At 40.4% G+C, this 15,593-nt stretch overlaps 1 protein-coding gene across 1 annotated transcript in view; it reads right to left on the reverse strand.

The window, feature by feature from the left end:
* Nucleotides 1-7,948, reverse strand: part of CHIC1 (cysteine rich hydrophobic domain 1) — a 71,715-nt gene extending 63,767 nt beyond the window's left edge. Inside the window, exon 1 of the mRNA XM_066356189.1 lies at nt 7,434-7,948. Within this exon, the coding sequence (XP_066212286.1) occupies nt 7,434-7,822 (389 nt within the window). The 5' untranslated portion in view covers nt 7,823-7,948. The remainder of the gene's footprint in view (nt 1-7,433) is intronic.
* Between the last annotated feature and the right edge of the window lie 7,645 nt (nt 7,949-15,593).

The following is a 15,593-nucleotide window of genomic DNA, read 5'->3' on the forward strand; positions in this document are numbered from 1 at the left end:
CAATCAAGCCATGGTTGCATGAGAGGAAGAGTGAGAGAGAGAGAGAGAAGAGAGAGGGGCAGGAGTGGAGAAGCTGATGGGAGCCTCTCCTCTGTACTCTGACCAGGAATTGAACCTGGGACATCCACATTGAGGCTGACACTCTACCACTGAGCCAACCAGCCAGGGCCTAACTTCATTATTCTTAAAGCCTAAAATCTTATAAAATATGTACCTCATACAAATACAAATTAACAATACATCACTATAATTCCTCAAAGACAGCTGTTAACAGAAAAGGTGTTCCATTCATTGATTTGAGAAGTATTAATATTTCTAGTGCTCTGTAAGTTTTTGTAGAAATGTATTGTTTGGAAAATTTGGCCATTTTCAATTCTATATGTAATAATTTCAGCTCTTTTAGTTTAATTTTAATGAGATAATTTTATAAATACCTCAGAGTTGGTAACCTATCATCTCTACTGACTTCTTTACAGGTTACAGGTGTACTATATTACTTAAAATATATATTTTAAGTAATATAAAGAATGTGGTAATGCTTATAAATAGAAAAAATACTCATGAGATAGAATTTTCCTTGAATTTCAGTACATTGGATCCAAATAGTTTTCCTAAAACTATCAAGAAGAAAAGTAATAGATACTAAATTGTATCACTCAGATGTATAGTATTTTTGAAACATTTAATACTTCTAAGAGACATTTCATAATTTCTGTTTCTAGAACCTCAAATTGGTGGGAGCTAATCTAGCCAAAATTGTCTTTATTTTGAAATTTGGAAAAAGATCTCCAAATGTCCACTTATGATCATCATCTCAAAATTGGAATTATAGTTAGTGTGGTTTGGTCACTATACTTCTTAAGAAATTATAATTAATTTCACATTAAGAGATTAATATTTTGTTAAAGTAACTAGAAAGCCAATATATTAGAAATATACAAGAAGATAATATTCTGACACATAAGTGCTTGCTTAACAAAGCTTTCAAAGGTAAAACTATTCCATACCTCCCCATCACTGGTGTCATTATTGTATCCAGATACACCTATGGTCAGAAACACAAGTACTCTCAGTGGCATGATTCAATTAACTAGTATTTGTTGAGGGAATATAATATAATATAATAATATAATATAATAAAGTAAAATATAATATGCACATTGGTGTTACTAAAAGTGAGCCAATACTGAATGTTACTGAAGAAAACCAGTATTCATTCAAGTCACTTTTATTGAGTGTCCAATCCAGGGCAGGCACTGAGGATTCAAGGGGAACCAGAAATTGTTTCTGCTATTGCAGCTTACAATTTAGGAGGGGCACAGAAGACTTGCAAGAGTTGGTGACATATGGAGAGGTGGGGTGAAGGTTGTGGATACTAGACTAGTAGATGAAGGCCCCATCTTAGAGGCAAAGAAATAAAAAACAGCATACTATGAACAGGAAAATATAAGCAGCAAGGGGAAATGTCAGGAGATTTTGCTGAAAGACTGGCAGGGTCTAGTTCTATATGCCATTTATGGAGCTTAGATTCTATCCTGCAGGTAAAGGAAAAACAACAGAATAGTCTTAAGCAGAACAGTGGTGCTTTAATCTAGCAGCAAACTGGGGATGAATATGAAGGTGACAAAGATGACAAGTCAGTGTGATGAAAGAGGCCTGAATCAGAGAAGTGGTGGTAAGAAGGAGAGGGATAAAAGTTTCGGTCATATATTGTTAATACTTGCTGATTGCTTAGCTGTGAAAATTGCAAATGGGAAGAAAGAACCAACGATGAACAATGAGATCAGTGGAGGTACATTTAACTGAGATGGAGAATACAGAAATAAGAGAAATTTTTTGAAGGGTTGGGATGGGAGTGTTAGAGAGTGTATGTGGGGGAAACGAGTTCTGTATTGAATATGTTGAATTTAAGATAATGATGGGCTATAAGGTGAGAAAAAACAGGATAAGAGTTTGGGTAGAGTCTGTACAGAGATACATATTTGGGAGACATCAGATAATTGAAATCATGAGTCAAGATGAGATCATCTAGGGAGAGTAAGAAATGAGAAGAATTGCAGGCTGAGAACAAAACCTTGTTGATCACTGATGTTTAAGGGGCAAGAAAGGAAGAGAAGCCCATGAATAAGACAGTTAAGGGTTAGCCAGAAAAATACCAGGAGAACAAAGAAAGTGAAGTGGCCAAGGAATTTCTGGGTTTGTGTGTCTGGGAAAAATGTTTTATTTTTTTAAATCAAAATTAAAATACCTTTAGGCAAAACATATACTTTCCAGTTCAAGTGAGGCCTCATTATTACTCATGCTGCACCATTTTCTGTGACCCGTCTCCCCTCTGAAGATTTGTGTGTTTGTGACCCCTGGAGTAGAAGCCTCAAAGGAAAAAAAAAGGAATTATTATAAGTGTCATATGCAGTCATGAGGATCAGAAAGATAGGGAATAAAAGATGCCCACTAATTTAGCAATAAGAGGGTCATGGTGATCTTAAGGTCAATTAATCTGTAGTCATGATGGGACAATAGAGATTATAGAGGAGTAAAGAGAAAAGAAGTATGGTGAATACAGCTACTCTTAAGAAATCTGGAGCCTGACCTGTGGCGGCTCAGTGGATAAGGCGTTGACCTGGAATGTTGAGGTCGCTGGTTTGAAACCCTGGACTTGCCCGGTAAAGGCACATATGGAACTCGATGCTTCCTGCTTCTCCCCACGCTTTTCTCTCTTTCTCTCTCTACCCCCTCACCTTTCTAAAAACATGAATAAAAAATATTAAAGCCCTGGCTCATTGGCTCAGTAGTAGAGCATCGGCCCAGCGTGTGATTCCCAGGTTTGATTCCTGGTCAGGGCATACAAGAGAGGGGACCGTCTGCTTCTCTATCCTTCCCCTTTCTCTCTGATTCTCCTCTCGCAGCCATGGCTCAATTGGCTCGAGTGAATTGTCTTTGGGCATTGAGAATGGCTCCATGGCCTCTTCTTAAGTACTAAAATATGGCTCCCATTGCAGTGGAGCAACAGCCCCAGATGGGCAGAGCATCACTCCCGAGTGGGCTTGCTGGGTGGATCCTGGTTGGGTCACATGCAAGAGTCTATTTCTCTGCCTCCCCTTTTCTCACTAAAAAAAAGAAAGAAAGAAATTTGGAGCCCTGGCCAGATAGTTCAATTGGCTAGACAGAGGTTGGTGTCATGGTCAGGGCACATACAGGAACAGATTGATGTTCTACTTCTCTGTCTGTCTCCCTCTCGGGAGGGGAGGGGAGGGGAGGGGAGGGAGAAAGAAACAAAGAAAGAAAGAAAGAAGGAAAGAAGGAAAGAAAGAAAGAAAAAAAGAGACAAAAAAAAAGAAAGAAGAGATAAAGAAGTTTGGAAAAGGAAGAGAGACTAGACAGCAGCTAAAGGATAATGTAGTTCTAGGACGGTTTTTGTTTTTAAAGAATTAGAATCTTAATATGTTTACAAGCTGAGCCAATAGAGAGGCAGAGAGGAGTGATATTAGAGAGAAGGCTACATAATGGAGCACAATTTGAGAGGAGGCTTCAAGAGAAGGGTATGGAATGCACAAGGAGAGGGATGAGCTTAGGACAAGTGGAGACTCCCTGACCTCAGAGATTGGAACAAAACACAGGAATTTAGACCTAATTAAGATCCAATGCTGGCCCTGGCCGGTTGGCTCAGCGGTAGAGCGTCGGCCTGGCGTGCGGGGGACCCGGGTTCGATTCCCGGCCAGGGCACATAGGAGAGGCGCCCATTTGCTTCTCCACCCCCCCTCCTTCCTCTCTGTCTCTCTCTTCCCCTCCCGCAGCCAAGGCTCCATTGGAGCAAAGATGGCCCGGGCGCTGGGGATGGCTCCTTGGCCTCTGCCCCAGGTGCTAGAGTGGCTCTGGTCGCGGCAGAGCGACGCCCCGGAGGGGCAGAGCATCGCCCCTGGTGGGCGTGCCGGGTGGATCCCGGTCGGGCGCATGCGGGAGTCTGTCTGACTGTCTCTCCCCGTTTCCAGCTTCAGAAAAATACAAAAAAAAAATAAAAAAAAATCCAATGCTGGTTTTTCAGCAGGAAAGTTACATGATTAAACTGTGTTTTAAGAAAATTAGTTTGGCACAAGCATGCAAGATAGATTGCACTGGGGAGAGGGGTGGTCTATGGCAATAATTCAAGCAGGAGATGATGGCAATCCAAACTAAAGTGGTGCCAGTAGAAATGGATAAAATAAAAAAATCTAATAGCCATTTCAAAGCACACGATGACATAATTCTGGAACATACTGACATTGGACAATTCAAAGAGGAGGAAGAGTTAAAATGACTAAAGGGCTTGAAATATTACTCTGGATGATTAGAATGGTGATATCAGGGTCAGAAATGGGGCAACTGAAATGCATAAGCAATGGGGGAAGCAAAACGCTGGATTTAAGATATAATGAGTTTGAGGTAATGGTTTCAAAATTTAACAAAGTCCTCTACAGAACAGATGACTGGACAGAGAATTAAAAAAAGGCCCTGGCCGGTTGGCTCAGTGGTAGAGCGGCAGCTCAGCGTGTGGAAGTTCCAGGTTTGATTCCTGGCCAGGGCACACAGGAGAAGCATCCATCTGCTTATCCACCCTTCTCCCTCTCCTTCCTCTCTGTCTCTCTCTTCCTCTCCAGCATCCAAGGCTCCACTGGAGCAAAGTTGGCCCAGGCACTGAGAACAGTTCCATAGCCTCTGCCTCAGGCACTAGAATGGCTCTGGTTGCAATGGAGCAACGCCCCAAATGGGCCGAGCATCACCCTCTGGTGGGCTTGCAGTGTGGATCCCGGTTGGGCGCATGTGGGGAGTCTGTCTGTCTGCTTCCGTTTCTCACTTCAGAAAAAAATAAAGGTGGGGGAGAATAAGAAATATTTCATTCAGATAGGGCAACTCTAATACTCTTATGCCAGAAAAAAGTTAAACAGAAACTGATATTTCAGATGTCTCAGAATTAGATCACATATGTATTTCCTAAAGATCTTGCTTCACCTGATATAAGGAAGGTTTTTCTACCCTTTATTATTTTTTTTTTTTTGTATTTTTCTGAAGCTGGAAACGGGGAGAGACAGACTCCCGCATGCGCCCGACTGGGATCCACCCTGCACGCCCACCAGGGGCGATGCTCAGCCCACCAGGGGGCGATGCCCTGCCCCTCCGGGGCGTCGCTCTGCCGCGACCAGAGCCACTCTAGCGCCTGGGGCAGAGGCCACGGAGCCATCCCCAGCGCCCGGGCCATCTTTGCTCCAATGGAGCCTTGGCTGCGGGAGGGGAAGAGACAGACAGAGAGGAAGGGGGGGGGTGGAGAAGCAAATGGGAGCCTCTCCTATGTGCCCTGGCCGGGAATGGAACCCAGGTCCCCTGCACGCCAGGCCGAGGCTCTACCGCTGAGCCAACCGGCCAGGGCCGGTTTTTCTACCCTTGACAGACCAGAGTCTCAGATTAAGTAAGATTGTCTGCTAAACATTTAACCTTTTTTCAAATCTCACACTTTTGACATCAAATGGTGAGAATGTGTACAATACAAAATAAGTTTCCAAACTATATGCATTGGTTAGCAATTCAATTACCGGTTTGCTGCTTTTCAGGTTTTGGCTTCAAGGAATACCAACAGTTGCTACCAGCATCACCACTTCATACTCCTAATCCCAGAATTTTTAAACTGGGAGGGACATTATACCTATCACAAGTGTCTGCGTATGGTAAGTGTCAGTGCTTTGCTTTTCATTACAAATATGTTGGTAAGTACTTTACCATGGTTGTGTGAAGAGTAAAATGGAACCACAAATTAGTTTCAAGGATCTTAAATTCTGTTTTCTTGCTCCTTGTTGGTTCAATGAATTTTAGAAAATTATGAGGGGAGGAGTGCTAGAATATAAAATATGGCGTGGAATAAAAACTCCTTTTCTATTCAGTCATGTTAAATAATCTGCATGAAAGTAATCTTTTGTTCCAGAAGTGTAATTAGTTTGAATAAGAAATGTCTCCCTAGTGATAAAAGATGAAAATAAAACTGCAGAAAGCTGGCATCTGGTCATTGTAGTCTATCACTAACATTTTTCAACCAAAAATAACTGCTAAAATTGCCTAACCGAAAAGCATATTTAAAAATCTTCCTAAGCTCTTCCACAACTTAAAAATCTTTCTTAATACATTTCAAGAAAAAATCACAAAAATATATTACAATAAAAATGGTCAGCCTGTTAAAATTAAAAGCTAACATGATGAGGAGAGGTGGTGCATATTATAACATGATTTTAGATAATATAAAGTCAGTTAAAAGTCAAAGAGGCTGGGGGAGCCATTATCAAAATTAGAGGCAGTATGACGCAATAGTAAAAAAGAAATACAGCTCTATTTTGAAAATGCTGTAAAAAGTAGAGTAGTTAAGAGGACGAACATGACACAATACTCCAAGTTTCAAGTAGTATGTATAACCCAAGCATATAAAAGCTAGAAAGCAGTCTTCAGAGCTCAGAGAATCATAAAAATTTTCTTTTGCTTTGCAACTACTATGCTGAGGTTACCTCTTATTTTCTCAAACATTATCCAGAATTTCTACTCAAAAACTCACTCTGCATAAATTTTTAAGAAATCATCTTTGGCTTCATGAGGAGTAATTTCCATATATACATTTAATGTTTACATATTAATGTTCAAGCATACACAATCTCCTATAAGTATCTCAAATTATCTCAGAGCTAAAAGGCTTTATAAATTTATCCCCAAATCCTCATTTTATAGATAGAGAAATAAAAGCACAGGAGTGGGAAGTAACCTGACCAAGGTCACAGGGACAGAAAGAAGCAAAGCTGGACTAACATCCAAAAAGCCCTTATTTTCAATCCATTACTCTTTCTGCTTTTCATAGCTGCCTTTCAGCCTGAACCTCTAATTGTGTGATATTTAGGGAAAGTCAGAGTGAGCATGATCAAGACATGGAAAGAATAACTGTATTTATTCATATAAAGATTGGATAGGAAGAATGGATGGCTAGGCTGTGGGTGGGTGGGAATTCTACCATATTATTCACAAAATATATCATATTTCTGTTTTGAAGAAAGCAAGTCTAGGTAGGTGCCACGTGTAACAGCAGTCACCGTATTCCCGCAGACGCCAATCTTGGCTGCAAATAATATTCTCATACATCCTGCAGTTGCATTTACTTGCTAGCATACAAAGAGAAGCAAGAAAGCTCACCCTTACTCCAGCCCTTTTGCCTCCCAAATCCCTCACTTCCCTGTCTTATGCTCACTCTTACCTGGCGTTGGTGCATTACATTTGCATTTTCACTTCCTTTACACCTATCTCCCTCGATTTCTTCATTAACCGTATGGCTCAGTAAGCCCTCCCCCACACCAATGGCCCCTTAATCGCCTTCTCATTTTTCTGTCGCCAAATCTCAGCCTTTTAAAACCCCATGACCCCCTCTCGCTTACACGGTGATGTGGCCGGCGCCTCGCACCAATACAGGGTCGGGCTCATATCTCCGCAGATGCTCTTCGCTCACTACCCGAGGCGGTGGCGGCATCCCCTCTTCCTGCTCCTTTTCCTCCTCTTCCTCCTCCTCATCTTCCTCGTCATCGTCGGGCCCCGATACTGATGACGACGGCGACGACGACGACGCTGCCGCCTCTTCTTCTTCTTCTCCTTCTCCTCCTCCTCCTCCTCCTTCTTCTCCCTCTTCCTCCTCCTCCTCTTCTTCTTCCTCCTCTTCCTCCTCCTCCTCCTCCTCCTTTCCCTCCTCCTCCTCTTCCTCCTCCTCCTCCTCCTCCTCCAGTTCCGAGATGGTGTCAAACTCCGCCATGTTAGGCAGCAGAATGCTCATCACGTGACCTGTCGATCGCAGCCACCCTCACGTACAAGAGTTTGAACCTGCTGAGGTGCTGAAAGAGGAGGGGGAACGAAACGAAGAGAAAGAAAATATGGTAGGGACAGGATTCGAGGAGATGCGCCTGCGTGTTGTGGCGGACTGGATGGGGGTTTGGAGGCGGGGGCACAGGAGAGCAAATCAGTGTACGCTTGCGCGGCTGTAAGCGAAGAGGGTCGTTAGAGGTGAACTCTAGGGAATTATGGAGGTACGGTCTGCCGGTGCTGATCTTAATATAGCTCTTTGGGCTTCTGTTTATATGGGAGGGTACTTATCTTCTGGCTTTACTTCGTACTAATATATAGTAATATTACCCACCCCACGCCCCCATTCCCCAGTGTAAGGAAAGTGTATTCTATAAAACTGACGTTCAAGGCCCTGGCCAGGTTATTCACTGTATAGAGTGTCATCCACTATCCCTGGTTAGGGCACATGCAAGAAACACAACTAAATGGAACAGCTAAGTGGAACAATGAGTTGATACTTCCCTCTCTCTCTCTACCTTTCTCCCTCCCCCCTCTTCCTCCCTCCCCTTGTTCCCCTCTTCAGCTCTCCCTTCTTTCCCCTCTTTCTCTCTCCCCCCTCCTTTCATCTCTTTCTCTTTCAAATCAATAGAAAATTTGTTAAAAAACTGACAAGAAGTGAAGTTTGAGTTTCCCCCAAATATCTCAAGGTATACACCAATTCTTTATATTCATCATTACTGTTTAAAAGACTTTAGCATCAGCACTTATCCACACCCTAGAAAGCATTTCTATGAACATTTTACTGAAGAAGAAACTTTCTATTACTTCTATTCCTGCTCTGTAATACTTATAGAGGACTTTCTAAGCTTAAGCACTCTAATGTGCGTATCTCATTTAATACGCACGATTATCTTACTTTATAGATGAAAACTTAGATGCAGACAGGATAAGTTGTCCAAGGTTATCGAGTTACTAAATGGCTGTTCTGATTTTAAACTTTCTCCTTTGATTCCAGAAGCCCAATACTATTAATCAAACTACTAAAGTTGTTTACATATGCTTTGTAGAATAGTGCCTTTTGATAAGCTTTTTGAAAGATGTATGATTTTGGAGATTTTTGAGGGGTTAGTGGAGGAGAATGATAGGGATTGAGGAAGCATTCCAACCTAAGGAAACATTAATTAACATCCATTTTCCAGAAACAGAGCTAGACTTTTTCACATACAATATCTCACTTAACCCTTAATCCCATGAGGTAAACATCATATCTATTTTATAGATGGCACAACAAAGTCTCAGGAAGTTTAAGTAACTTATTAAGGTCTATGGTGACCTTTGTCCAAAATATTTTATTTAAAATATTCTATCTTCTAAAATAGTGTAGAAATCTCATATTTTGAGTTTTCAATTCGTGTCTCCAACTATTTCATACTTCCATGTCAGAATTCAGGGATCATTAAGACAGAAAAGTCACACCTCTGCTACATAATGAAACAAATACTATAATCCAAGTACTCAATATCAACGTCTCTGCTCTTTCTGTTACATTATAGCTACATCCCAATTAGATGGTGAGACTGGAGAAACACACATATCCACAGTTTACTTTAGGATGAGCTTTAGATGAACCGTGTAGCAGTATAAATAAAGCATTTAGGATGAGCTGTTGCTAAAGCCAGTGAACTCGGGGTCTCGAACCAGTGTTCTCAGCATCTCAGGCTGGCTATCTACTGTTCCACTACCTAGTCAGACAAGACCATTTCAAACAATCCAATAAAAAAATGAGAAGAGGACATGAAAAGACACTTCTCCCAGGAAGAAATACAAATGGCCAACAGATATACGAAAAGATGCTCATCTTCATTAGCTATTAGAGAAATGCAAATCAAAACTACAATGAGATACCACCTCATGCTTGTTAGATTAGCTATTATCAACAAGACAGGTAATAATAAGTGTTGGAGAGGCTGTGGAGAAAAAGGAACCCTCATCCACTGTTGGTGGGAATGTAAAGTAGTACAACGATTATGGAAGAAAGTATGGTGGTACCTCAAAAAACTAAAAATAGAACTACCATATGACCCAACAATCTTTCTACTGGGTATATATCCCCAAAACTCAAAAACATTGGTACGTAAAGACACATGCAGCCCCATGTTCACTGCAGCATTGTTCACTGTGGCCAAGACATGGAAACAACCAAAAAGCCCTTCAATAGATGATTGGATAAAGAAGAAGTGGTACATATATACTATGGAATACTACTCAGCCATAAGAAGTGATGACATCGGATCATTTACAACAGGGGTCGGGAACCTGTGGCTCGTGAGCCTGATGTCACTCTTTTGATGGCTGCATCTGGCTCGCAGACAAATCTTTAATAAAAAAATAATAACATTAAAATATAAAACATTCTCATGTATTACAATCCATTCATTTCCTATCGCTCATGTTCATGGTTGCGGGTGGGTGGAGACAATCACAGCTGTCCTCTGGGACAACACCAAATTTTTATTGGATAATGCGTAACATACACGGGTCATTGTATGGCTCTCTTGAAATTACATTTTAAAATATGTGGCATTCATGGCTCTCTCAGCCAGAAAATTTCCTGATCCCTGATTTACAACAACATGTATAAACCTTGATAACATTATACTGAGTGAAATAAGTAAATCAGAAAAAACTAAGAACTGTATGATTCCATACATAGGTGGGACATAAAAATGAGACTAAGAGACATAAACAGAGTGTGGTGGTTAGGGAGGGGAGGAGGTTAGAGAAGGAGTGGGAGGAAGGGAGGGGTACAAAGAAAACCAGATAGAAGGTGACGGAAGACAATTTGACTTTGGGTGATGGGTATGCAACATAATTAAATGTCAAAATAACCTGGAGATGTTTTCTCTGAACATATGTACCCTGCTTTATTAATGTCACCCTGTTAAAATTAATAATAATGAAAGAAAAAATGGCAACCTGATTGGACTAATACATGCTTAAAATCTCCCCTTGCCTCTTTTTTATAAAGAAACATAATTGCCTGACCAGGCGGTGGCGCAGTGGATAGAGTGTCGGACTTTGATGCCTAAGACCCAGGTTCGAGACCCCAAGGTCGCTAGCTTGAGTGCAGGCTCATCTGGTGTGAGCAAAAAAAAGCTTACCAGCTTGGATCCAAGGTCTCTGGCTTGAGCAAGGGGTTACTCGGTCTGCTGAAGGCCCATGGTCAAGGCACATAAGAGAAAGCAATCAATGAACAACTAAGGTGTTGCAATGGAAAACTGATGATTGATGCTTCTCATCTCTCTTCGTTCCTGTCTGTCTGTCCCTCTCTCCGTTCCTTTCTGTCTGTCCCTCTCTCCGTTCCTGTCTGTCTGTCCCTATCTATCCCTCTCTCTGATTCTCTCTCTATCTCTGAAAAAAAAAAAAAAAAGAAACATGATTGCATGCAATGTCTACCCAGACAATCTAGGGTTAGATCTTTCTGTAAAGTTCCTCAATCTAGTCACATTTTCTTGTCACATAAGAAAATATTTACTCTTTTAAAATATGGTATTATTCATAAGTTTAAAGAAGTAAGAAGTGGACATATCTTTTTTAAGGTGCCACAATTCAACTTGTTCCAGGCTCAATTTTACTTCTGTTGTTTTTTTTTTTTCCTCCCATCAGGCTAGCAGAGGACCGGAGACACTATGCTGGAAGAAGAAAAGGAAGATTTTTTTTTTCCTTTTCTCTAGAAGACATATGACTTGTTGCTTCTCTTATCTATAGGGGCAAGTCAGAATTCTGTGCACAAGCACAGCTAAAGGCAAACTTATAACGTTGAAATGATTTGTGTTCATTCTTGTCTGGTATCTTTCTTCTGCCCTACGGGGTTCATTTCTGATTTGAGGAGACATTTCCAAGTGATTCATTTTGAGTCTGCCTTTCTAAAGCTTTTCTGGTTTTAAAGTGTTTAGAGAAATGACTCTTAGCAGTTTAAGTGCCTTCCCCTTCCAGTGATCTACTGACATTTGAATTTTAATTAGATATTCACAGACCCAGAATTTCAGAGATTAGTGAGATTAAGATCAAAATTCACACTTTATAGATGGAGACATGGGTATTCTGAAAGGGTAATCCCTACCATAAATTCTGGAAGATAAAAAGTCTTTCAGACCAAAGGAATGAATCTCACATGAGTGGTACTCTAATCCTTGAGAAAGCAAGATGATGTGTATGTGTGTGTGAATGTGTGCTTTGTGTGAGTAGTGCACAAGGGGGAAAGTATATGGGGTCTTCCCAAGATGTTATGTAGAAAGTAGAGCTGGAATAAACCCTTAAAGACAAATCAGTTTCCTAGATTGTACAAATGAAATGACAGGGACTCTTTATTTGTGAAGTGGCTTAACCAAAATTACACAATTATTAGGTAAAACTAGAACTTCATGTCTTATTTTCCAATTCAGTGTTTCTTTTTCCATATGAGAGGAATAGCTACTTTTACTACAAATTCACAATACTAGCCTGAAAGTACACAGTAGAGTACTTTGCTTTGCATTGGCACTCATACTTGAAAATTCAATGATCTTATACCCTTGTCACCTTCTACCCTTTATACCTATCCCTGTTCTTGAGAGATGCACTTGATTATCAGTTATTGGTATCCCTCTTCAGTAGAACATTCAGACATAAATATACAAGGAAATAATCCCCACCTGGGAAGGGGGCTGGTGCTGAACCTAAGTTATCTAAAGTGACTATCTCCATAGACTAAATATTCTGGTAAGTTTCTCCCTTCTATATAGTTATCAGAGTTGCAACTACTCTGCTGAATTTGTAACTTTCTTAAGGCATAACTGACATATAAAAAATGTAGATATTTAAAGTAAAAATGTTGATTTTTGACATGTATACTCATGAATTCACCACCAGAATTAAGGCAATAAACATATATACCACCCCCAAAATGTTCTTCATACTCTGTTGTAATATGTCCTTCCCTTCTGCCACTTACACCTCTTTCTCCTCTTGTCCTTGGTTTGGTAGTGTTAAAATCTTCCAACACTGATCCAGATAAGGATCTGAGCCAAGAGTACAAAACTTCCCTTGGGTTTTGCTTCCTTACTCTTTTGAATAGAAGCCAGACTTTCCCAAAGACCTTTCTTTACAGCTATACACAAAACAACTCCCAGACTAGATCAAGAAGGACCTGGGAGATTGGAACACTTATGTAAGTTGCAAGGAGGATTCTAAAATTGCAAATTACTTGAGGATAAAGAAAGATTTTGGGTGAAACATGTTTCTTAAGGAAACATTTTTCTATTACAAAATATAATAAATTTGAATAGTAATGAAAAGAAGAAAATCCACATAATCCCATTACCTTAGCACCTTAGCTGAAAACTGTCAGGCATTTAACATGTTCTCATTCCTGTCTCTTTTTCCACTGGAAAAATAATTCTTTATTGAAATGTAGTTTGAATGCAACTTTTTTAAGTGAGAGGAGGAGATATAGTGAAAGAGACTGCGTGCACACCAATCGAGATCCACCTGGCAACCCTGTCTGGGGCCAATGCTTGAACCAATGGAGCCACTAGCTGCAGGAGGGGAAGAAGGAGAGAAGGAGGAGAGGGAAGGGAAAATAAGCAGATTATTGCTTCTTTTATGTGCTCACTGGAAATTGAACCTGGGACATCCATACACCAGGCCGACGCTCCATCCACCGAACCAACTGGCCAGGGCCCGAATGCAACTTTTGAGTTTTGGTGTTAATCTTCTTTTTTCTACATACCTTCAGCACACACCAGTATAACATAGCTATAAATGCATGGGATGTATATTTTTTCTCAGATTTAAAAAAAAGAATCAATGCAGTGATTTTCAACCTTTGTTTCTCACGCACTCATAAACTAATTACTAAAGAAAAAGGGAGGCCCTGGCCGGTTGACTCAGTGGTAGAGCGTCGGCCTGGCGTGAAGGAGTCCCAGGTTCGATTCCCGGCCAGGGCACACAGGAGAAGCGCCTATCTACTTCTCCACCCCTCCCCCTCTCCTTCCTCTCTCTCTTCCCCTCCTGCAACCAAGGCTCCATTGGAGCAAAGTTTGCCCGGGCTCTGAGAATGGCTCTGTGGCCTCTGCCTCAGGCGCTAGAATGACTCTAGTTGCAACAGAGCGACGCCTCAGATGGGCAGAGTATTGCCCCCTGGTGGGCATGCCGGGTAGATCCCGGTTGGGCACATGTGGGAGTCTGTCTGACTGCCTCCCCATTTCCAACTTCAGAAAAGAAAAAAATACCAAAAAAAAAAAAAAAAAAAAAAAGAAAGAAGAAAAGTAAAAGGGGCCCTGACCTCTTCTTCTTTAGTAACTAATTTATTTGTCCCATGAGATGAAAATGGTTGTATTTAGTCAGGGGCACTGACCTTAGTAATTTGTGTGTTTGTGCCATGAAAAAAAAGGTTGAAAATCAGGAAGTGGCTGTAATATTACTAAAACCAAAAGATCAATATTGTGGTTCTGTTAGCATTCTCTAGAGAATTAGAATTTATAAAAATAGAGCAATGTTTCTTCTCTGTGGAACAAAAGTTTACAGTGAGAAAGAACAACCTCCAGGGAAATCCAACTGCTAAATCCAAAGATATATATACCTTTGAGGGATGGGTTAGGGTTAGGGATGAGAAAGCTAACTTTGAGTATACTTGTCTATGTACACTCAGAACTTGGCTTCCTCATCCTTAAAACTCCCACCTTCCCCTACCTTGATTGGAACGACTCATTTTAATGATGATTTTCTATGTTCAGCACTCCAGATGGCAAGCCAACAATTTCCATCCTTATATAGTCCACCTTATATTTATTGGACACACTGAGGTAGAATAGAGTTAATGCTGTCTTGGGAGTCAAGAATATCTAACACAAAATAGACAGTCAATAAATATCATTGAATCTAGTGGACCTGAGTTCTAGTAGTAGATTTTTCAATTAACTTACAAAAAAGTTGGTAACTTTTTGAAGAGAAAGGAGTTTAAATTAATCTATCCTTATAATCATCTTCCAATATATAGACCTGGGCTGAGAAAGCAACTGGTTAACCAAAGGTACTTAAACCTCCTTAGTCCATAGTTTCTTAAACTATAAAGTGCAAATAGCAATTCTTGCCGATCTCATGACAGTATTAGGCAAAATAATACAACAGGTGTGAAAGTGCATTGAAAAATATAAAATATTATACTTGTAAGGCATTATTAAGTTTATGGAAAATCCCCAACTTCACTAATGGGTAGGGTAGGTGACCTGGAAAAAAAAGATTAAGGCTGCATTCCTAGATAGTAATTACCCACTGGTTGGTGTTCAGGAAGTTATATGCAACTTCAATGGTATAATCAGATACCAAGTAAATAGGGAGGGGTGCTTTGAATTTGGATCTATCACTGGAGATTGAAAATCATTTTAGATCATCTAACTCTCATCAGCATCTATGATTGCTTTGCTGTGATCTTTGTTTACCTCTCCATTTCCCTAGCAGCAGCAGAATTGGGCAATTAATAATTTCTTCATAGAAATGTTGTAAAGATTCATGAAGGAAAGGCCGAATATAATTCTAGGTGCCTAGATCAAATATAGAAGGGGTTTGCTCTTAAATCTTACCATTAGTAAATGATGTATGTACTTTCAGGAGCAGCCATAGAAAGTAAATCCTCTTTTTGAGATTTTCATAAGGAGAGGGAGCATAAATTTCTTACTCTCAACACAAAAATAAGTAGTTATGCTTAAGATTTATCTTGAAAA

This window comes from Saccopteryx leptura, chromosome X, assembly GCF_036850995.1.
Source record: "Saccopteryx leptura isolate mSacLep1 chromosome X, mSacLep1_pri_phased_curated, whole genome shotgun sequence".
Lineage (NCBI taxonomy): Eukaryota > Metazoa > Chordata > Mammalia > Chiroptera > Emballonuridae > Saccopteryx > Saccopteryx leptura.